The following is a 23,194-nucleotide window of genomic DNA, read 5'->3' as shown; positions in this document are numbered from 1 at the left end:
CTATTGATTGGACTGCATTTGCAACTTGCAAGTTGATAGAGGAAGAACTGACGTTTAAAGAAATATATACAGTTTCGGCCAGTAAGAGTGAACTACAACACCATATACATTGGTCGGTACATACACACGGTTCGGGAACTATGAAAACGAAGGCATGTGTGTAGAGTAGTGTACATACATCACACTATCTTCCAATCAATAATAGTTCTTCATTGAGTCTTATGACTTATGAGCTACACGTTTTTAGATTTTTGTGCACTGTCTTCTTCGTTAGATATAGGAAAATATATCTGTCACAAACTGAGCCTCATAGTTATGTCATGGCAGGAGGAAAAATAAGAATACTCATAACCAGGTATATAAATATAAACAGCACAAACTCTTTATATTTCAACAAAACTGTTCAATAGTTTTTTTTTGGTAAAGTGTTCAAACTTTGTTAAAGGCAAATAGTTAGGAACAAAGAAAAAGAAAACAAAAAACATTTATGTGAACGAAAGAGAGAAAAAAAAAGCGACAAAGAAAGAAGAAATGATACATGAGAGGTTGATTTGTGTTTAGGGGATATGGAATTGCTTCCAGTTTTAGCAAAGAAACATAAATGTTTGCTCCTTTAATGGCTTTAAACGTTATTCCAAATCTTCTCCAACATGTCTACTTCATCCCGACACATTTCTTATACATCTCTCCTTTTGTTAAACCCTTTATCCAAATTGGTACTCGGTAACATTATGAGAAGTTTCGAGAAGTAGTTATGATCATTTTAGTTCCTTATACAAAATAAAGTACTAAATTGATTTTTAAGCTGCATATATTACCTGGTTAGTGGTAACATTTTAAAATTTAACATACTTTAGATAAAAACAAATAAAAGAAAGAGAAACTATTTAATAATTAAACTAAAATAATCATAAAAGACTAGGTCTTCGGATTATATCGAGGTTAATATGCAACGTCAAAGACTAAGACAATTAATTTATTATTTTTATTTTTATTTTTATTTTGATCAAAATACAGTTAATTTATTTATTGTTGCCCCGAAACAAGGTTATTATTCATTTTTTGTCGCCATTCAGCGTATCTAAACTCTGACCGACCTTGGAAGGCAACTAGATTTCCGAATGAATCTAATTAACCCTATTTAATTATTACGCTCACACGTCGGTCACTGCAACTTACTCAAAGTCATTTCACTAAAAGTACACATCATGAAAAGTCCAGCTAAAGTCTATTCGTGGAGAAGTCACAAGCCTCTGTTACATAAGCGTAACTCACAGCCTTGTAACGGTAATCTATTTGCTTAGCTTTTTAACTGCAGTAGAAAGGCAGCTCCTGGTCTTAGGCAGATAACCTTAACTACGGTTAAAATATTTAACCGAACCATGGTTAACTATTTCTACTAGATAAAGCTCTGCCGGTGAATGACCAAACAAACAACAAAAAAAAATAACAAAACTCTTTCACCTCCGACAAAACATGATGATCGGAGAAACTCGCCGGACGTACCCAACGGTGGAGATTCCTACATGGTCTGTCACCGAGGAGCTTTTTTCTCCGGCGATGAACAGCCCGGACTGCGCCATGCTCGAAGCCTTAGCGGCGCTGCAGCGTTATCTCCCGTCAAACGACCCGGATCCGGATTCCGACCCGGATATGCTCGGTCCGGACTCTCCCGTCGACGCTTACTCGTGCGATCATTTCCGCATGTACGACTTCAAAGTCAGGAGGTGCGCTCGCGGCCGGAGCCACGACTGGACGGAGTGTCCGTACGCTCATCCCGGAGAGAAGGCTCGCCGGAGAGATCCGACGAAGTATAGCTACTCCGGGACGGCTTGCCCCGACTTCCGCAAAGGCGGTTGCATCAGAGGAGACTCGTGCGAGTTTGCTCATGGGGTGTTCGAGTGCTGGCTTCACCCCGCTCGTTACCGTACTCAGCCGTGCAAAGACGGAGGTAACTGTCGCCGGAGAGTTTGTTTCTTCGCTCACTCGCCGGATCAGCTTAGGTCTCTCCATAACCGGAGCCCCGACCGGGTTGATTGCTTTGACGTGTCGTCTCCGGTTCGTAGAGCGTTTCAGCTCTCGGTTTCTCCGGTTTCGAGCTCGCCGCCGATGAGTCCGAGGGCTGAGTCGCTCTCTCGGGTGTAGCTCCGTAAACGACGTCGTGTCATCGTTTAGGAACTTACAGGTGAAGTCGTTTCCTTCGTCTTGCAATAGTCCGTTGAGATGCTACCAATCCGGATTCGGGTCGCCGAGAGGATCCATCTTGGGTCATGGGCTTCAGAGTCTTCATACAATCACGATCCGACCCGGAAATATGGATACTTGGGAGAATGGTTTAGAGGAAGAGCCCGCAGTGGAGCGGGTCGTTGAGTCGGGTCGTGAGCTACGAGCAAAGATGTTTGAGAAACTTAGCAAGGAGAATTGCATGGATCGTGCTGAACCGGATCAGAACTCCGGTGAAGCTCCTGACGTCGGGTGGGTATCTGAGCTGGTGATGTAAGAGAAAAAAAAACCCGACCCGTACCTGGATATCAAAAATCTCATTGATAAGGCAGCAAATGGAGAAGTGTGTTCATATTATTAATTACTAATTTCGTATTATCCGGTCATAATAATTAAATATGGATTTTTGTGGAGGATTTTGAGAAGACTATGAAATCTCGTTGTATAGATGTGCCTAAGGTTTTAATTATGGATTAGTAATATATCTATTATTATAAATAAATATGGTATCGTGTTTATTAAGAATATAATGTTAAATGTAACTCGGTTGTTATTATCATTGAATGAATGCTAATTTTTTTTTCTACATTTTCATTTTTTTGGAAATGTAGTCACACAATAACTAACTAGTTGCCACATGTAATTTCACAATTTTCATTGTTAAACCTGGTCTTCTAGCTAATCAACACAATGAACAAGAGTTATAGGAACATTGTGGAAACAAAAGCTTTTCCATTTAGCTAAGTTCGAGATGTCTTGAATTATAGAGTGTTGCTTCATTGATATATCCTGCTTTCGTCCTCTTGATGAATGGTCCAAGCTCCTGATTAGCTCCACACAATCACCTAGAAAGATCATCTTCTTGTATGCAAGTTTATTCATTTGTTAAACAGCTAACAACATTGCCATTGTTTCTGCCCAAAGGCGAGTTGATAGTTTCTATTTCAGAACTTTCTTGGCGTCAAGGAATGCCTTCTTTGTTAGATAAAGAACACTTTTACATTTAGATTTTTTTGATCCAGTATAATTACTTCTGTTGTTACTGAATATTGAAAATAGTTTTTGACTGAGTTTAAAAGCTTTAATGTGTGATTTAACTGGTTCAACAAATGTAAAAATAGTGTTTGCGCAAATCATTCGATCTGACATTATCCAGTACAACCAATACCATTCATCGATAACATAGATAAGAAAATGACATTGACCAATACAATTCGTGCAGCATCAAAGAAAAATCTGACTAAATCAGCACTATGATAAAAGAAAAAATTAATTAGACAAAAACAAAAAAAGGAAGGATGAAAGACTGAGTTTTAATAAAATGAGTCAGTGATTTTCTTGGTAATTCCGTAAATTATTAAACTTGAATTTTTTTGTTGAATAGTAAAATTTACCAACGTGAAATGTTTAAATAAACGAGTAATCACAATTAGTAACATACTACTGGTATTTTGACCTTTGAAATACTCAGTTCAAAATACAGATTCAGAATGAAAAATTTGCGATGTACTCTTTACTAATGTTGAAAACGACATATGGGTCTGATGTTAGGTATCACAAATAACATTATTAAGTAACATATAATTAAATGAAATATGATATGTTTATATAGGGAACCGGCCAAATCTGTAATCAGCGAATTAATAGATTTGTGTAGGGAAATTAGCCCACAATCTCGACTCTAATGTCAAAAAGAAAAGTTAATTATAAAGCATATTTGTTAAATATTTACCTCTATAAATATTTAAATAATTATTTTTTTGACAAACCTATGTATATTGCATACTTCATTATTTTTGTTATGAGAGATTATATGATATAAAAACTCAAAACGTATGATTGGAGCAAACAAAATATTGAAAATGGGTCGACTTGGCTATTAGAAAACAACCTCGAACCAAATTACAAGTTGATCTAAGTTTATCCAACTCCAGTTAATTTTTATGCCTATATTGCTTTTATAATCGAAAATTTTACTCGTGGAATGAACAAGACATAATAACTGTATGGAATTGATCAAATGGTGACAAAACAAAACAAAATATTGAAAAAAACACTTTTTCTAAAATTCAAACTCTTGAAACAAAATTATAGTTATATAAAAATTAAGCTCGACTCAGTCAGCTACTAGTCCGGTAATTAATGATCCGGCTATACCTAACATTAAGTCCATTTCAACGAGGTTAGCTAAATTAATCATGGCTACAAAAAAATGAACACACCATTAGATTAGAAGCAATTCGCTTCATCACAAGTTTGCAAAAAAAAAAATTCGCTTCATCACAAGAACATTTGTATTTCTTACAATTAATATTTCGCGGTTACAATTTTTCTTAGAAGAAAACAAAAACAAATGAATCGTTAAAACCAAAAATTAAATCTCAACTCAAACAAATTATAGAACACCGTAACATTAAACACATAAAAAACAATTTTAAGATAGGATCTCAACCAAACCTTGAATTATTTTTTTTCTCACTACCTTGCCGTTGGGCCATACGTGTTGTAATCTCCAAAAGTAAGCGAAACCGACCCGGTCGAGCTAATATAGTCACTGACGCTATATTTCCGAACCGGAGCAGTCTTCGTGTTCTTCTCTTTCTTCTCATGCAAGCTCTGCGGCTCACGTGCCAGCTCGGCTGCTAAGCACTGTTTAAGATCAGACACGATCTGGTTCATCGTAGGTCTGTGGATTCCTCTGTCTTTAACGCAAGACATTGCGATCTCAACGAACTTCCAAGCCGAGTTCGAGGAGAAGTCGCCTTGAAGCCGTGCGTCCACGACGCCGTCTATGTCTCCGATCTCGAGGAAAGGCTCAACGTAGTGGACAACGTTCATCTTGTCTCCGTCGTCGGTTTTCATGATTGATCTCCGGCCGGTTATGATCTCAAGGAGGACGATTCCGAAGCTGTACACGTCGCTCTTCTCGTTTAGCTTAAACGTGTTGTAGTACCTGTCGAAACGATGATATGTTTAAACCGGAAATAACCGAAAAGGTCTACTGAATAAACCGGTAAATAAAAAGGAAAACGTACTCTGGATCAACGTAGCCTGGAGTGCCCATGACTGCAGTCACGACGTGGCTAAGATCGTCCCCAGGGAAGACTTTAGAAAGACCGAAATCGGCAATCTTGGCTTCCAAGTTATCGTTTAATAGAATGTTTGCGGTTTTAACATCTCTGTGTACTATTGGTGGTCTGCATCCATGGTGCAAATACTCCAACCCTGCCAAGAGGAATAACAAAACCAAGTTTTAGAACTGAACCATACCAAATAATGTTAGAAAACTGATATCAACCTTGTGCAGAGTCTATGGCTATATGGAGTCGCTTCTCCCAGCTAAGATCCTCTGCAGCCTCGCTCGAAAGATAGTCTTGCAAGTTGCCATTGGCCATGTACTCGTAGATGAGAGCCATACTGCGACCATCATCGCAGTATCCAACAAACGAGGCTAAGTTCCTGTGATGTACTGTCAAAAGAAGCTCTGCCTACAAAACATTTCATAAAAAAAAAACAATGTTTCTGGTGTTCATTTGATTTTTGGTTACTAATGTTTTTGGCTGTCTTTATAGTACCTCGACTTGGAACTCTTTGGAAACTTTAGATGATGATGATGATGACGATGATGATGACCCTTTATTTTTTCCAAATGAAGAATCATTGATCATCTTTACAGCAATCTCAGTCCCATCCTCGAGGGACCCAAGGTATACTATACCAAACCCTCCTTTACCGATCACTTTATCGAAGTTGTTTGTAATGCTAGAGACTTCACTGTACGTGAACCTCCTCTTCCCTGAAGGCAGGAGTGGTCCTGAATAGGCTCCTAAATCCACTAGGAAAAATTAAAACACTAGTTTTTCTTTCAGCAACATTATTATCAACAGTGAGACTGAAGTTAAAAATGACAAACCGTCTTAAATTACCTATTTTTCTTTCCCTTCGAATAACGCATATGATAACCAAGGCAGCAATGAGAAGGATTAGTAACGTGGATACAACTATTGGCACAACGATGCTGTTCCCATCCCGGCATGAACGTGAGTGACAAATGTTTTGTTCATCCACACTAGAAATTAACAGAGAGGAAATTGACTAGCTTCAGAAAATGGTAAAGAGACTGCAAAAGATTCAGTGGTTTTTGACAGTACCTGAGTGCAAGTCCACCAGACTTTGATTCTTTCCTAAGAGCTTTTGGGATAAACCCAACAAAATTATTTCCTTTCAAATTTCTGCAACACAAAATCAATTATTATTGAATATTTGTCAATATAAACATTGAAACAAAGTCTCGGTGTGTGATCAACTTACAGGTACTTCAACTGTTTAAGATCCGCCAAAAAGTTCGGCACAAATCCTCTTAGGTTGTTGTTAGATAAATCCCTGGGGAAAACAAAACAACGCAAACCTCTCTTAGTCTTCTTATAGGTAACGGTGGAAAGGTATGTATGGATTGTATACTTACAATGACTCAAGATATGATAGATTTCCAAATGCTAAGGCTATTGGTCCTTGTAATCCGCTTGAGCTAAGATTCCTTCAGGCAGAAACAAACTATCCTCAGGTAAAACTTTTTTTTTTAGCGAAAAATCAAGTTTTGTTTTGCTAAAGAAGGAAAGGACTTACAAGGACTTGATATGATGGTCGTCAGAATCGTTGTAGATGCATCCAACACCTTCCCAAGGGAATAGTCTTGGAGCGCAAGGATCACCAGTCCACGCCTTTTGCACGCTATATGTTGATCTTATGCTTTCCATCGCGTAAACTTTCATTAACAGTAGAAATTTTTTTTAAAAAAAACTGTGAGTCTCAGTTGATAATAAGGTTCAGTATAATCATTGAACATACCTTCTTCAGCTGTGGTGGGAGATTCATCAAGAGACTGTGCTGTAAAGATCTCGATCGCATTAAGTATAGGTGGAAGCGTTGAATCAGAGGCCTTCTGGACGGAGATCCAGTGATCTTTACCGGTGAAAGCTCGCGAGTTAGACAGCGTCATCGAGTACTCAGGAGAAGGGTTGAAAGGTCCCGAAACAGGCGAACCGTTCCAGAAAATCTTGATTTTTCTGCTCTCGTCCCTCTTGAGACTCTCGAGCTCCGCAAAGTATAGGTAAGCGTAGAACCTAGCGTTCGGATCGTCTGATGTCCACGACAACTCCAACGGTTCGTCGTTGCTTCTAGGGTAAGCAGCCGTCTTGATAACTTCATCTGGTGGCTTATAACCAGACTGGAAAATATCGATGTAGCCAGTCGTCATGGTCGTGTTCCAAGAGGGTTGAGAGTATGGAGACCAGATACGATCGTACACATCCTTTTGGTACCGTCCCGTTCCGTTTAAGTATCCTGTGTCGTATCTTCGATAGAGTACTAAAGAGACGTTCCTCCCGAACTCGGTACCGTAGATCGAGCTGTTTGTTGGCCTTAGCTCCAAGGCTGATATGAAAGGAGTTCCTTTACCTTTGTTCACAAGGCAAACATATACAGTCTCCGACTCCGCGAAGGTTAGTATCTCTTTGATGACGTTCTCGGAGGCGTTTCTGAACGTTACCGTGGACCAGAAGTTAACGTTTACGTAGAGATCGAACTCGGGGAGAGCTTTTTGGCCGTCGTAGTTACCGTACATGAAGGAAGCTCTGATGAGGTAAAGGTTTCCTTTTCCGTCGGAAGGTGTTAGGGTGTAGCAGTTTCTGTTTCCTTGAGGGAAAGATCTGACGTCGGCGAGGGGGAAGGGGAGAACCGGGTTGGCCGGGTAACCGTATTCTTGGGATACGTTCGCGTTGACTCCAGAGTTGATGTAAGGTGCGTCCCATGTGTAACTGATGCCAGTATCGGTGTCCACGTAGTTTATATTAGGAGGTGATCCACAATCTATGCTGATGAAGCCTGGATGGAAGGAAGGACCATTTTTAATTCTTAATCAAGATTCCGGTTACAGGTCAACCTAGCATATATAACTCACCCAAGTTCTATCAATAATCAGAATGCTGTTCTAGTCAAATTGCAACCCAATGATCTAAAGAAACTTCGTTTTGTAGAATGGCTAAGAGAAGAGTACAAATCACAAGTTGTAACCATCATCTTGTCTGAAGATGGCTCATTTTCAAATCAAGAGACAGAAAAGGAGGAAGATAAGACTCACGAACCTGCTTGGCCTTGGCCATGAACAACAATGGCAATGGCAGCGACGCCAAAAAGGATGAGAAAAACAGAGTGAGCTCCCATGTTCTTCTCCGATTTGTAGAAAGATCAGTTCATCATCGTTAGATAAAAAACATAACTAAGAATACCCCAAAGTACAAAAAGTCTACGCACTGTTTTCTTTTGTGTATAGTATGAAGTGCTGCTCACGTCTCAAAAAACAAAAGCGGCCGAGGCATAACATAACGTTGTAATACAGCTGTCAACAAATTTACAAGGGAAGTCAACAACCACCCATGATATATTATATTAACTCCAATAAAATGGTAGGACAAAGCCAACATTGTACATAGCCGACAAATAGACCACAAGCATCAGAAGCAGTAAAGTATCTTATTTAACTTGGTGAACGAGTTTTTGATTTAGATGCTTCAGTCACATACAAAGACGAACAGTTGCAACTATTAGAACCAGAAACTATAAAAGACACTATAGTGTCGTTAACTTATTATGGTGGATAGTATTAGAACTAAGCTTGATCATCTACTAGAAGCTGCTTTGGAGTTTCGGGATCATGGGAGGATGAGCTCAATGGGAATGAAGATAGCTCTAGGTAGTCAAAGTCCTCGGTGATTCCCGCCTGATATATGCAAAAACCCATCTGATTTAGAGTCTTCTCTTCGATGCTAGCAAATGTGAAATCTGGAATTGGTAATAAAGATATGGAAAGACACCTCCGTGTATAGATGTTCCAGCTGTTCCTTGGCTTGGGGGAAGTTGTTTGAACACCATTGTCGCAATGTGAAGATGTTATCTAAGCAGGTTTGAAAGTATTACAAGTTAGGGCGATTGGTGGAACATTTTAAGCTGAAAAAGTATTTCAAAGTTTTAGAAATGAGAAACCTGTCCATCTGTTAGCCGATTGGTGAGCAACTTCAATTGCAGCCCCTGTGAAAATTAGAAGAGATATACACATAGTTATAGCACAAGACAATTTGCTATTTTTTTCTGATCAAACGAAAGCCATAGGAGACTAAACAAAAAACAAAATGTAAAACTTACTCATTGCCTCTAAGGTAGCTGGATCGTTATCAGCAAATTGTACCATCTCGTTCTGTATAAGATGAAGAAACTATTAGTGGCTTGCTAAACATGTGAAAGCATGTAGCCTATATTGCAATCTGTCTAACCTTGAGTTCTTTGTGTTTCTTCTCAATATCTTTCAGTTGCGCCAAAGCTTCAGTTCGTTCCTCCTGTAGACAGAAGATCAATTCTGGTGAGAAAGATTATTCAAGCATTTGAATAAAATTCTTCAACACATGAAAATACTTACGGATTCTTCCCTTCCCTTCTTTAAGGCTTCACACTGATCAACAAGTTCAGCAAGCCTTTTATTGCTACCCTGAAGATCAGATTCAAGTTTCTGGCGAACACTCCTAAGCTGTACAAGTTCAGAATAGTTTGAAGCATAAGATAAGAATCTATACATTCAGTTACACTCAAAACTAACATGAATCTTAACGATACGATGGGATTGAGAGGAGTGGGTCGGTCACCTGATTGCCGGCACAGCTGGGAAGGCTCCAAAAGTAGACCTTCATACGCATAATAATCAACACCGTTAAACAACATATAAAAAGCCAACAAGGATCCGAGACAAGAAGGACTAAAGCTACTACTCACAGAGATACCAATCTTGTCCTTGGCAACAAGATCATCATCAACAAGACTCTGGATGACATCTTTAACAGACTGGCTAATCACACCCTTCTTAGGACCCATCTTCTCAAGTTCCTTTAGCTGAAAAAACATATTTAGTGCGGATCCATAAGTTACGTTACTATAGTATATAGAGATGGAAAAAAAATTAAACAAAAGCAGCTCACAAGGAAGAAGTCTTGAGAGTCGTAAAAGATCTGAAGCATCTTCTCGCGCTTCTCCTCCAAAGAAAGCCCCCTTTTCTTCGACTGATGATGAGTATTATTATCAACAACCAAGAGAAAGCACTGATTCAGTTGAAACGAAAAGAATGTTGCATCGAGGTCGAGAATTTGAAATCTAAGCCGAGATCGTCAATAGCAGACCAAGTGTTTGTGGAAATTCCTCAGAGAAAATATAGCATCGAATCGTAAATAGAAATCAACATCGCGCGATTGCAAACAAATATATATGTATATCGAATCAAACAGTAAGAACAACACGCAAAAAAAAAAAATCAATCTGAACTCGAAAGCACAAGCTAAAGCTCAGTGCAGTGTAAAATATGGTTCACGCTTTCGCCGATAATCACTTCATCTTCTCGCGAATCACAGAGATTGTTATCTTAGTTTGCGAGTAATGTAGAATCGAAATATTTACCATGACGATCCTTTTGTTCGTGAAGATGAAATCCACAAAGGGATTATCTCGAGACTCTCTACCTGCAATGTGGGAAATGAAAATTGTTGAAGAAGCCGCCTCCAATATTTAAGCGGGCTTTTTTCCCTCGCCTTCTATCAATAAAAATATTTAATTAGGTTAAGAATTTTTGAAAAATTTATTAACTGGTTTCTAATTTAAGTCTCTGTGTTTTTCAAATTAGTTACTCCCCTCCTGCATGACAAAAATGAAAAATTACTCTTCCAAGTTTGATTTTTCTTTTCGCTTGATACGAACATGCACGATAGTAAGTCAACGCAATGCACAGTTGACCGACCATACATGCACGGCTACAGTCTTTATAAACGCCAGAAAGTGTAAATAGGACGAGCCAGTGCGTACGCAGTAAGTAACCCATCAGATTACCAAATCAAATACAAAAGATAATAGTATATGTGGAGAAGAAAAAGTCAATTGTTGATAAAAATAACATTGTACGACGAGGATTATTTATTATTAAGTTTCGCTCAGGTTTTAAATTTTTTTGACATTGAGATCCTTATATACATCGCCTGTTCTTGGTTTATCAATGCATACAGGTCTTCTCCGGTTCGTGAATACAACCTGCAAGTCGTCAGCACAAACATTGTTTGAGAAACAAACAATCGATTGATTTGTTTTGTTCATATAGATAAGAGAAGTGAATTTGTGCGACGACCTTAGAGGGCCATCTCAGCCTGTAATGCAGCAAGTTCTTCCTCCTCTGCGGTCCGCTTAGGAGTAGGACGTGCTGCTTGACGCCCTGCAGGCACAGGAACCGAAGGCAATACTGTGGTGGGCTGAAGAAGCTGCTCTTCAAGCTCTGCACCTTCTAGCTCTTCCAACTCTGCTTCTAGCTCATCCTACAAATAGACAAAGTAGATTTCTTAGACCAAAGATCATTCGCTTTATAATACATGGATCCTGTGGGGGCACAAGAAAGTTACCTCGTCGAAGTCAGCTGCTGCCCCGATAGGAGTCGATAATGCTTCTTGGATCTGTTTCATGTTCTCTGTCTGCTCATTGATCTCATCCATGGTCTTGTCCACGTCATCGATATTTCTGTTAAAAAAAAAAGAGTGTGTTTTCGAGTTTAGGCACTATAACGCTATAAGCATTCAGAGAAAAAGAGATAAGCATGCGAGAGAGCGTAGCGAACACTTACGTAGCTTTCTGCATTGCTTTCATTGCAGAAGCTCCACTCCTCAACGCATCAACAGTTTCGGTTGTTGCTTTCGCGCCTTCTAACATAATCATCTGTATTAATTAAAAAAAAGAGAGATGCGATCATGATAAATTCATCTCCTAACTAACTAAAACAAAACTTAGAAAGACAGAAAGAAGAATATAAAAGCTCACTTGATCATGTATACGAAGCTGGAAATTGCCAAGCTGTTCGACTTGTTGCTCGTATAACCTCTTCCTTTTTAAACACTGTATAGCCGCTGCACAAAGATCAACAAAGCTTATAAAGAAGTCAAATAACCCCACAACACACAACAAGCTTTAGATTGTATATATGAGCCATAAACAGTTTAGGATGTTTACCGCGTTTGTTCTTAGCACGAGTGTATTCTTTAGCCTTCTCGACCTCTTGACCAGCCTTCTTCAAGAGTACCTTCTCCTTCTTCTCTAGCATCTCAAGTGTCTGCCGTGAACAAATGAACGTTACATCAAGCAACAACCATGGTAAAGTTAAAAAAAAAAAAAAAATCAAAGTAACATAAACAAAACTTAGATCAATTGTATTCCAAGAGACATGGTTTTTGAGTATCAACTATAATAAGTCTCTAAGACACTAATACATACAAACGAAGAAACGGATTTAAAGTGATAAACGAGACAAACAGCAGAGAGAGCTCATTTTAAACCGACAGATGGTGTTAATTAAACCGAACATAGATGAAGAAGACATATAGAGAAGTAAAGAAACTCGAAGTGAAACCTCGTTAAGCTTGTCTAATGTCTGGAGAGCATTGTTCTCCACCTTTGGTTTCCCGAACAACCGATTCATCATGGTTACTTGAGGATCTTGCTTTAATTCACCGGCTATGAAGAAAACCACACTTCGATCTCTTCTTCCCTAACCGAATCGATCGCAGATCACTATAATATTAAAAATTAACCTTAATTAGGAAAACGATTGATCGATGTATGGATTAGACCACGAGGAAGGATTCGATTAGGAAAGAATCAGATTGAAGATGAAGAAATATTCAAATACCTGGGGGTGGGGGAGATCTTAGGACTTTGCTGGTTTGGTTTGGTTATGTTCTTCCGTGTTTTTGTGTTCACAGAAGATTGAGATCGAAGGATAGGAAGGAAGCAACTTTCCTTTTTCTTTCACACGCGTTGATGTTAAAATCGTTATTACACGTGTATGCGTATAGTTGGTTGTCTATTATCTGTCTCTTGTACCAACGTCGTAGGCAATAATACTGATCGGTTGGTGGTTAAACCCAACTTCAATCATATTTGAAACCATTCCACTATTTCTTTACGAACCGAACAGGACCCTTTTCTTAGGGGTGGGACAAAAACAACTAAACCGAACCAAACAAAACCGATCCGACCAAATTTAAGCCGACCCAAATCAACTAAATTTTATATCTAAACCATTTGATTCAAAAAAATTTAAACCCAAATGATTTGGTTTGATTTAGTTATAGACCGAACCAATCCGAAAATATACTGAAGAAATTTATACAGAATCAAAGATTAAAAAAAACGTGAAAATAAAAAACAACCAAAAAGCAATACCGAAGATATACTAACAATATTAAAATTTAATATATTTAATTTAATATAAACAATTAGACAAAAAAAATACATATTTTATATATTAAAGAATAGAATCAACATAACTAAAAGTAAAATAAAAGAATATGAATCTCATACTTAATATCAAAACCGAAAATTACATGATATTTAGATTAGGTTAGAAGAATAGAATTATAGATTAAATCTTCTAGATTTTTACGGTGATGTTTAGCTTTATATTTACATATACAGAAAAAAATGATTTAATGTCAAATAATGATTTGTTTATGGTTTTTATAAATTGTTTTTCTTAACTAGACAAAACTAAAAACAATATACTCGAATGAACTGGATAGAAACAAACAAAAATAAATTTAAACCGAACTAAACATAAATCAAATCAAAACTGAACCTAATAGTATATACACCGGATAAGAAAAGACGATGGTTTCATTGGGTAGATATTACAAAATGGATACTAATAATTAATATTCTACTAAAAGAACAATTTTAAACAAATGAACGAAGACTAAAAAGACAGGAATCATTGGAACGAGAGTCACCAATGAGCCCTATGTCTTTCGATATTCCCCACCACAGCCTCTCGGACACCAGAACATGACGGTCTCTGCCCCCGAACACCGCCATTTCCACCAACACTCCTCCTCCATCCGCTCCCGGCCGCATTAATCCCCGGCCTCTGTCTCGGCGCGCTATGCGACCTCAGTCTCCCCCTAAAAGAAGTTGTATCTGCCATAACGTTCGAATGAAACTCTCCCGACAAGAAACACAACTGGTGAGCATCCACATCAGCCTCAGCTTCAGCTTCTACTCCTCCGCCAGAGCAGCACACGCTTCTTGTCGGAGACCCTCCGGCGTAACGAGGTGTGCTTTGCGCCGTCGGGAATTTACTGCTGCAGTCCTCCCATTCCGGTTTAGGCATTGATAAACGCGGTGGGACACGGCCAGAGAGCGGTGAAGAGAGCGTGCGTCTAAACGGGTTGTCTAGAAAATTTGAACCTGATAAAACGGGTACTCGGATTCTATAGTGTCCGGGTCGGATCCCTGTATCTACCTCTACTATTTTAGCTGTCTCTTCGCCGTTGTTTCGGTTTTCTAGAGACCCAGAGAATCTTTCCTGTAAAATATTCCAAGATCTTTTTACAAAGAAGTAAAAAAAGTTTTCATCTTACTATACATATATGATAATATATAATTAAAAAGTTTCAATCTGTTACATAAAAGGTTTTCTTTTAAAAGTTTGAAAAAGCTTTGATCCAAAAAAAAAGTTTGAGAAAGCTTACATAAAGGTTTTCTTTTTACATAAAGGTTACTGAATTATTTCTGTGACAACTAAAAAGTTATGTAAGCGTGCAGTTAAGAATTTTACATGGTCATACAAAAAGTTTTACTAATCTTTTCTTAGATAATATACTTTGTTTTGATGTATCAAATTATTCATCTCTAAATCGGATACTTAATCGACTTCATAGCTGAGTTTGATATGCATAAAATAAAACACGTCACGGTCAAACCGAAAAAGTAAGTATGTACCGTGGACTTTCTTGCCGGAGCACTGTTTCCGATACGGCGGAGAGCTCTCTGAAACTTAACAGTGGCCTGAGCTCTAACAAGAGCCTCCATACTCCGGAGAGTCGCCGCCGCTTGCTTCCGTACCAAAAAACCTCTCACTAACGCTTGTATCTTCACCACTCCTTTCAATGCTCTCAACGCTTTTCTCGCCTTCAACATTAAAACATCATGCATCAAAATTCAGCAAAAAACAAAAAAAAAACATTAAACTTCATGTAACGTCTTAATTCTATAACAATATAATATAATTATTAAGAAACGGTTAGGAATATAAAACTTTTTAAAAAGTTGTTAGTACCAAGTAGCCTCTAAAGGTACATTGGATCTGCATAGCCGCACGATTCTCACGGCTGTTTCCAACACCTAGCGGACCACTCTTCCCTTGACCCGTGAGTCTAACAACCGCAGCCGCAGCTTTAGCCGCCGCAACAGCTGCGTCAGCTGCAGCAGCTGTGGCAGCAGCAACCGCAACTGCATGCGCTCGACGCTCTATCTCCTCCTCCCCTGCCGCGTAGAACGACCTTAGCCACGCAGCTTCTCTCTCGGAAATATTGGGAGGTATGGTCTCGTAGCTGTCGCAGAGAGACACTCCAGCGAGTGAAGAGCGGTCAATGCGGTTAGAAATGGTGCCGGAGCCGGAACATGAGGAAGGTTTGATTCTGAATAAACCCCTGAACCATCTTGTGGCTCGACCCATTTTTTTGTCTCTCTTCACTCTGTTGTCAATTTTGTGAGATTCTTTTTTCACAATGGTGCTGCTTTGGTTTCACTTGGTAAATACAGTTTTTTTTTAATATTAAATTTTTGTAAATATACCAAAATTAAAGATACGACGAAGTATGCGTACGATTTGGACAAGCGAGAGGGTCCAGTCTCCAGTCCATTAGTGTGTTTATACTTTAAACTGTAAAGTATTCGATGCTGCATAAATAATGTGTTGTCCATTGTTTTCTACATATTATGCTATATGTATATGCCTTGGAAACCCAACTTATTAACTTTGTATAAAGTTCTGATAAAAGCGAAAAGTGGCTACTGGTAAACACAGTGTAAAGGATAGCGTAACGCTCTTGGCCGCCTTATAAAATTATAAGCAAATAATGATGAAGTAAATTCACAATAATATAACTCAAAATGGCGATATATTTACCCAAGTAAAATAATCTTATTGTAAGATAAAAATACATAATGGTTTAAGAAAACTATCGCTACACATCAACTAGAGTGTTGTTTGCTACTAAACATAATTAGCATTGTCCAAAACTCTAAAATATGTCATATTTCATCTACATGCTACGGTTATCTATTTATTTGTTTAGAGCACATATAGTCCAACCGTCCAAATCGTTGCATATAATTTCATCTGAATTACGTTCCCCTTTTTTTGGGAGAGAGATTATTGAAGTAAAAGAAAGAAAGAAACTCTGTTTTAGATAAAACAGAAGGTGCAGGCAGAGATTCCAACTTAATGGAGCCACTAACATGTCAATTCAGTTCACAGGATTGGTCATTTTCTCTACCCAAAACTCTGTAAAGTTGAAAACGGAACTTTTTGATAGACTTGAGACTTGACACCAACCCTTAAAATATTTTTATTTACTTAACAAACAAAAGGAATATTTATCTTACCACTTTTTTCATTCCGATATACTTTGTTAAAATAATGCATGGACCTTCAACTTAAATAGATAGATTTCTAAACATATATGTGTATATCTAGTTTTGTTAATTTTTAACTATTAGTGTAAGAATTTTATTCATTAACTTCTTTCACATTCAACGGAACAAGTATATAAATAACATCCATGCAATAGTAGTTGAATTTGTTAGATTCAGATTTATTATCGATTTACATCTAAATTAATTAACAATAAGTGGATTGATCGATTTATATACAATATTCCTATTGTTTTATTAGAATGTAATTTTAGAATTGCGCACGATAATTTTAAAAATATTTATTTGTATATTTTAAAACAAAACCAACGTTAATATTTACTTGATACAATTTGATCAATAATACAATTGACCGTAGGATATAAATGATCATTTAACACAAAATTGATAATTTTCACATTGTAAATTGAAAATACATCTAGTTTTAAACAAAAAAAAAATCTTTAGAACGTCATGGAATAGATGGAGGGAGTAGTTCATTAATTTTTTTGCTGACTTTAACAGATTAATATAACTGTATGGAATAATCGCATTATTATTAACAAGTTACTGATTTTATAAGCAACGTCTAGTAATCATGTGTTCATTTCATGTTTTTTTTCTTCCATTTCATTGTTGCTCGCTGCCGAAACATGAATTTGAATAAACTTATTTCTCTACTACAGAAGATTTAACATACTCAACAAATTTTAAAAATAAAATCTACGATCACTGCTCACTTTATTAAACACGTGGAATTGTCTATGACGTATATAATTTGAAATTTTGAATCGTATAAATGAAAATTTGCACCCATGTCAAAGTAGTTAGCTAGAACTATTTCAACAACAATTCAAATGTTTACTTAGAGAAGATAAGAAAACAGACGAAGAAGAGAATCTACAGCGCTGAGGTCACGTATCTCTTCTCTATTTACGGGACTAAAAAAGTCTTCGACATGTTTGAATTTGACAATCTCTCTTCCTTGCGGTCCTGCTTTCTCAATTCGTCGTACACTTGTTCGTCATTTTTTCTTGTATATATAATCTTTCTTTCTTTTTTGAGAAAAGGCATTTGTATATATAATCTTTAAAGATGTATATAATCAGTTATTTGGTACTTTGATTTTGCACGTGAACTTTTGTATATGCTCCAGTTGCTCACGGATCATCCTTTTTGCTGGTTCTTGGGTCATAAAAGATAAACAAAATGTAAGAGAATTGGAATGGGCTGGACCCAGAGACTATGCAGGATACCCATTTTGGTTTCACTGTGTTTGTGTAAATAATTTAAAAACTAGATATTGACCTACACACCCGTGCGGATATTAATTTTTACATTTTTATACATTGATATTTATTTTTCATAATTAGCAAGTGCTATATGTTTAAGATGTCATGTAAAATAACTAATTATATTCAAAAGACATGGACCGAATCGGATAATATGGTTATTTTGATACACTATCCAAACCCGTTTTAGACATATTGGTTATTTAAATATTTGTAGGTTTCTATATGTCAAAACCGAACTCATCCAGATCCGAAAAGATCCAACTCAAAACCAATACATAATTTTATAATATTGAAACGGACCTAATTTTTTTTTTAAAAAAAACAATACCCGAAAGGAACAACTTGTACTTAAATGAATAACCAATATTCATGTCTAACTGATTTTAATAAAAATATGTGTTTGACTAAACTAAGTGAAATAAAAAAGTTATTTTATTTAGTAAATTATTATATGGAGTGAAAATGTAAGTGACAGTAAAAGTATCACATTTTTGTTATTTTTATTTTAAGTTATTATTTTATTCACAAAACATGTTTTTGAATTATGTTTTTGACTACGTAATTTTCCAACGAATTGAAACTAAAATAAAAAAATGTTTTAATAAAACAAACTAAACCGAACTTTTAACCGTATATAAAATCTAATTATTTATATTTTTGATTTTATAATTGGCACAAGTTTATATTGATTAATTAATAAATAAAAATATGGAATATTATTACAATGGTAATATAATTAATGATGTAAATTATTGTTAAGGTAATATAATTAATGAAATTGTTAAGCTAAGTAAAATAGGAAAATGAATTAATGTAATATTGTTATTCATGTTTCCAAACAATTTTAATTTAGACTACTATTCAGATTATGTATTTTGACTTTTAATAACCTAATTTATGGTTTATATAACAAAACTATGTAGTCAAAATTTACCCGCCAGACCCAACAAAATCAATGTTTTTACAATCAAAATTTAATGTGTTTTTAATATATATAAAAATTCTAAAATATGTATATTTATGAAAGGAGTGTGTATATACTATACAATATTGTGTTTTCATATATTAGTATCATAAAAATCGTTTATCCTATATATATATATATATACTATTAACAAACCGTGTATTAAAAGTTATTGTTTGTCACTAAATTTGAAACTTTACATAAGAATGTAGATAAACACAAACTATTTCCAGCACTATAATCAGTTCATTATAATCAGTACAACTATCTCATGTTTTTTTTTTTTGCAAATGCACAACTATTTCGTGTTCCCTTTATTATTTTATATTCGTTGTCAAATCAATATCCATATGAAGTATAATTTGAAAAATCGATCAAACAAAATCACAACAAACAAAAGGTTACAAAAGTTAAGATAGAGGTTTGATATGAGATTCTCTTCATATGGAATGGATTTCTGAACTTAAACGTTATTAAGTCAGTGACGCCCTTTTGTTATGAGTTCTATTTAATATGGACCTACAAAGTCGATGGTTTTGGAAAGTAAAGTTTAATTTGTAGTTGAGAATATTCCTTATTTATTTATTTATTAAAATAAATTAAATGTAAGTGGCATAGGATTGTAGTTATTGAAGAAAACTCAGGGTTATTTTATTTTTGTACTCCAGTTTTAATAGAATTGATGATGATGATGATTTTTTTCATGTCTTGGAAGTGGTTAGTACATTAATGATTCAGCGTATTAAGAGGTTCATGTTATTACATGTGATTACTGATTAGTATGCGTTCATTTAAATTCACATTTTGGCATCGAACAATGTCCATTTTTAACCTTGCATGACGAGTAAAGTTAAAATTGTTTGGGCTAGATGAGTCCTTGAAATGGGCTGACTCCTTGTCCTATAAACGCAGGGCCCATTCTTTTACATATACTAATGTCTCAATATAGTGTTGCCATGATGAACTCATTTTAGAATCAAAGAACAACACTTATTTGGAACTCCGTTTAGACTTCAGAGTCTAAACCTCTAGACATCAGATGGAAACTCTGAAGTCTAAACTTCAACTCACTCCAACTAGAAAATGGAGTATTCGGTCATATTCCTTTTCATGTTGTCACCAGAGGTTCCACGTCCGGTTTGCTATCATTAGCAAAAAATCACTACGAATTGGTTTGTTTCTGGTTCAAGTCTAACGAAAACAAGAAACGAAACGTTTCTGATTATAAATGTTATATAAGAGCGACCGGTTCTCTTCGAAAAAAATGAAAGTTTTGGTTTTATCTTGGCCTGGATGTTGTGTAAAACTAACGAGTTGGCGTATGAAGTCCCTTCAAACAGAACCATATACGTGAGTATGTGAAAGAGAGAAACAAAATTAAAACTAGAGATGCTATCAAACTCTAAACAAGACAGTACAAATACATTAAAAAGAACAACATCAGCATATACACATTCCTATATATGTATCACAATCGGCCATTTCCCCTTTTAAGGTCAAATCGCGTTTGGTAATATAATGAGAGTCAAATTAGTGGGTCTACATATTTTAAAATCAAGACATGTGAATAGCGGAAAGAAAGAACAAGAAGTTAACCGGGCTCGTAATCTAGTGGTAAAGGAACTTCGGCTGAGGTATCCGCCATCACGAGTTCGAGCTCCGACCACAACGGATTTAACATGGTTTTCGTTTGGTCTCCAGGACCTTCTTCGCCAGTTCCGGTTGGATGCGGTGGGATAGTCGGAATAAGTGAGAGATCCGGATATCTGAATTATCAAAATAAAATAAATAAAATAAAAAGAACAAGAAGTTTAAGAAAAAGAGCCCTAAAAAGAGCAAAAAAACGGTAACATGTGGAGAAAAGAGTGTCCCACAGGCAAGTCATGTGTTCATAAATCTGAGTTATGACCTCCACTTGAAATGGATTGATATTTTTATCATATATACATGCAACTAGCTCTATATAAGTATTATCTATATAAAATATATATTTTCAGTAAGTTATCAAAATTTTATATTATTATCTATATAAATGCAAGTTCTAAATGGATTTTCGCGCTAATTAATGTAGTACTGGATTCGAAGTTCGAATGTATGACATGATCAGAGGTTTGCTAGTTCGGGTTGAATATATTGTTTTAAGTTTTATATATCATTTTGTAGCTAATAGACTTTTAATTTTATATATATAATGGACCACGTAGTTACATATGCATGCAATTTTATACAAATCTATCTCTATCACGCTTGCTACTGTTACGTAGATTAAAAAAAAAGTGTTACATAGATTAGTACATTATCACACCAATGTTGCATAGAATTTTACATTTCCCCTTAACCAAAATGTATGAAAATGCTTGAATCTTGATTGAACTAGTGTCAAGATTTTGTCTAGGATCATGTATGCATAAAGTACGATCACCAAGGCCAATAGCTAGTAACTTAGGTCTCTCTATAATTTGTGGAGTAGTTTATCTTAAAACGGGTTTATGTCACCTCTTGATCATTTATTTTGGGGGTTATAAGACAATGATGGGTATGAGATTGTGAAAGTGTTGGTTATAAGGTAGACAAATAAATTAGGGCATTGACCAAAACATCTTGTGTAGGCTCCCATGTATGTGCATGTGTTTTGGTCTCTCATGGCATGGTGGTTTGGTTAATGTTCTTTATATTTTTTATAAACTATTATTTTGGTATTATGTTTTATGTTTGGGTCTTGTTATCACATGTTTGTCCACTATTGGATATAAATTGGGATTGATTGTTACCGTAAATGGAACCGAACCCATGTGACATGAAAAGATAGTTTGTGCTTATGGTCATGCATATGTATATATAGTTCGAACTAAATACTTATATACAAATCTATTGAGAGGTTGAGCTGATCCACTAAGAAGGATAAGCTATAAAATAACTTTGACTTATAGATGCATTAATATACATATCCCAGTTGCAATATTTCTATACACACAGTATAGGTCCAAAACAGCATCCACCAAGCTTCTAAGATGGAGTTGTACCCAATCAATTATTCGATACTTTTCATAGTATTTATTTACATTATCATTAATTAGTGCATTGAGGTTCTTGCATGATTCTTTTAGAATGTGGACTACTACCACAGCACTATAAGCATTCAAAATGACAAATATTAACATGATTAAAATCAAGCAAACACAAAATCAGTGGCATATTAAACTAAGGTTTCGCCCTGATATATTCGAATTTTTCAAATTAGATAACATTCACAAGAATTTTTATTATTTTAGCCCGCGGAATTATAGATCTTCTACCATTTTATAGGAAATATATACTAATCTATAGTCCTTCGATATTTAAACTAATGATGTCGTTTCTATAGCTTTTCTTTTTCATGCTATCAAGTAATAGTTAAGCATCATGTAGAAACGATTTCTTGTATTGCTAAAACTAGATATCATATATACGGTATACGTAAAATTATTTAAACTGATATAGAATCGCGTACTCAAAATCCATACCCTACATTATATTTTCAGAACTAATATAATAACTAAACGTTTACGATAACGTCAAAGCTTGTGTTTTGACTTTAAAACAATGAAACAGATATTTTGCATTTTTTATCTCACAATATATCACGTAATATATAATACTATTATAGATGGTTGATATTTAGCACACATGCATGTACCAATCATATGTTGTTATTATCCGAATTTATTGACCTCCAAAAGTTTAAACGTACTTCTTTAGGTTCAAAATAGCTGACTAGTTAGCATGTTGAAAACATTACTATACATGTATGTAATATCATAATTTAAAAGGTTCCGAATAGATCATTGTAATTTGATTTAAATTTGGTAATAATCAATTAAATTCAGTTGATAAGAAATCACGCCATTCGTTCATTCTTAATCGAGGACATCCGTCGAATTTCAAAATTCGTCATCAAAATGAATTTTAGATTGATCTAGCATGAGAACATAACCTATAAAACGAGCTACTTCGGATAGTCCATTGAAAGTGTGAGGTTTTAAGCAAAAAAAAATAGAAAAAAGAACAGTGTGAGGATGAGGAAGATACAAGAAGAGAGATAGATGTAAGCCATTGGATGTATCATGTAAGTAAATAAAGGGAGGCCCCCTCGTGTGGAATGCGAGCAGTACACTCCAATTATGTAACT

General features: G+C 35.9%; 5 protein-coding genes and 1 pseudogene across 6 annotated transcripts; 2 read left to right on the top strand and 4 right to left on the bottom strand.

The window, feature by feature from the left end:
• LOC130510436 (cytidine deaminase 1-like) overlaps nucleotides 1–58 on the top strand; it is a 981-nt pseudogene extending 923 nt beyond the window's left edge.
• A 1,289-nt stretch (nucleotides 59–1,347) lies between these two features.
• On the top strand, nucleotides 1,348–2,811 carry LOC130510567 (zinc finger CCCH domain-containing protein 49). Its single transcript, XM_057007000.1, is given in 2 exon segments — nucleotides 1,348–2,120; nucleotides 2,122–2,811. Coding segments are annotated over 2 exon segments (1,023 nt in total). The 5' UTR covers nucleotides 1,348–1,476; the 3' UTR covers nucleotides 2,501–2,811.
• Nucleotides 2,812–4,558: 1,747 nt separating this feature from the next.
• LOC130510912 (probable LRR receptor-like serine/threonine-protein kinase At4g29180) lies at nucleotides 4,559–8,445 on the bottom strand. Of its 2 annotated transcripts, none has more exons than XM_057007624.1 (11): nucleotides 8,367–8,445; nucleotides 7,072–8,106; nucleotides 6,850–6,988; nucleotides 6,689–6,760; nucleotides 6,535–6,606; nucleotides 6,375–6,455; nucleotides 6,150–6,292; nucleotides 5,799–6,058; nucleotides 5,522–5,711; nucleotides 5,259–5,448; nucleotides 4,559–5,176 (listed from the first exon to the last, which is right to left on the bottom strand). In XM_057007624.1, the coding sequence occupies exons 1-11, from the start codon at nucleotides 8,443–8,445 to the stop codon at nucleotides 4,702–4,704; spliced, it is 2,736 nt and encodes a 911-aa protein (XP_056863604.1). In that variant the 3' UTR covers nucleotides 4,559–4,701. The 2 variants fall into 2 exon arrangements, with proteins under 2 accessions (XP_056863604.1, XP_056863605.1); XM_057007625.1 differs by having other exon boundaries at nucleotides 5,799–6,049.
• Nucleotides 8,446–8,733: 288 nt separating this feature from the next.
• On the bottom strand, nucleotides 8,734–10,877 carry LOC108854447 (meiotic nuclear division protein 1 homolog). Its single transcript, XM_018628012.2, has 10 exons — nucleotides 10,720–10,877; nucleotides 10,248–10,328; nucleotides 10,045–10,161; nucleotides 9,918–9,956; nucleotides 9,695–9,802; nucleotides 9,552–9,614; nucleotides 9,424–9,475; nucleotides 9,265–9,309; nucleotides 9,096–9,175; nucleotides 8,734–9,001 (listed from the first exon to the last, which is right to left on the bottom strand). Exons 1-10 carry the CDS (start codon nucleotides 10,720–10,722, stop codon nucleotides 8,891–8,893), a joined length of 699 nt encoding a protein of 232 aa, XP_018483514.2. The 5' UTR covers nucleotides 10,723–10,877; the 3' UTR covers nucleotides 8,734–8,890.
• A 241-nt stretch (nucleotides 10,878–11,118) lies between these two features.
• Nucleotides 11,119–13,141, bottom strand: LOC108854448 (vacuolar protein sorting-associated protein 32 homolog 2). Its single transcript, XM_018628013.2, has 8 exons — nucleotides 12,983–13,141; nucleotides 12,704–12,864; nucleotides 12,307–12,406; nucleotides 12,118–12,203; nucleotides 11,924–12,015; nucleotides 11,706–11,820; nucleotides 11,438–11,621; nucleotides 11,119–11,343 (listed from the first exon to the last, which is right to left on the bottom strand). Exons 2-7 carry the CDS (start codon nucleotides 12,773–12,775, stop codon nucleotides 11,439–11,441), a joined length of 648 nt encoding a protein of 215 aa, XP_018483515.1. The 5' UTR covers nucleotides 12,776–12,864; nucleotides 12,983–13,141; the 3' UTR covers nucleotides 11,119–11,343; nucleotide 11,438.
• Nucleotides 13,142–13,918: 777 nt separating this feature from the next.
• LOC108854445 (protein IQ-DOMAIN 25) lies at nucleotides 13,919–15,874 on the bottom strand. The gene is made up of 3 exons (XM_018628010.2): nucleotides 15,410–15,874; nucleotides 15,073–15,261; nucleotides 13,919–14,656 (listed from the first exon to the last, which is right to left on the bottom strand). Exons 1-3 carry the CDS (start codon nucleotides 15,806–15,808, stop codon nucleotides 14,078–14,080), a joined length of 1,167 nt encoding a protein of 388 aa, XP_018483512.1. The 5' UTR covers nucleotides 15,809–15,874; the 3' UTR covers nucleotides 13,919–14,077.
• Between the last annotated feature and the right edge of the window lie 7,320 nt (nucleotides 15,875–23,194).

The sequence above is a fragment of the Raphanus sativus genome, chromosome 4 (assembly GCF_000801105.2).
Source record: "Raphanus sativus cultivar WK10039 chromosome 4, ASM80110v3, whole genome shotgun sequence".
In the NCBI taxonomy this organism is placed as follows: domain Eukaryota; kingdom Viridiplantae; phylum Streptophyta; class Magnoliopsida; order Brassicales; family Brassicaceae; genus Raphanus; species Raphanus sativus.
The sequence above is the reverse complement of the archived record's forward strand: the minus strand, read 5'-3'. Positions and strand labels throughout refer to the sequence as shown.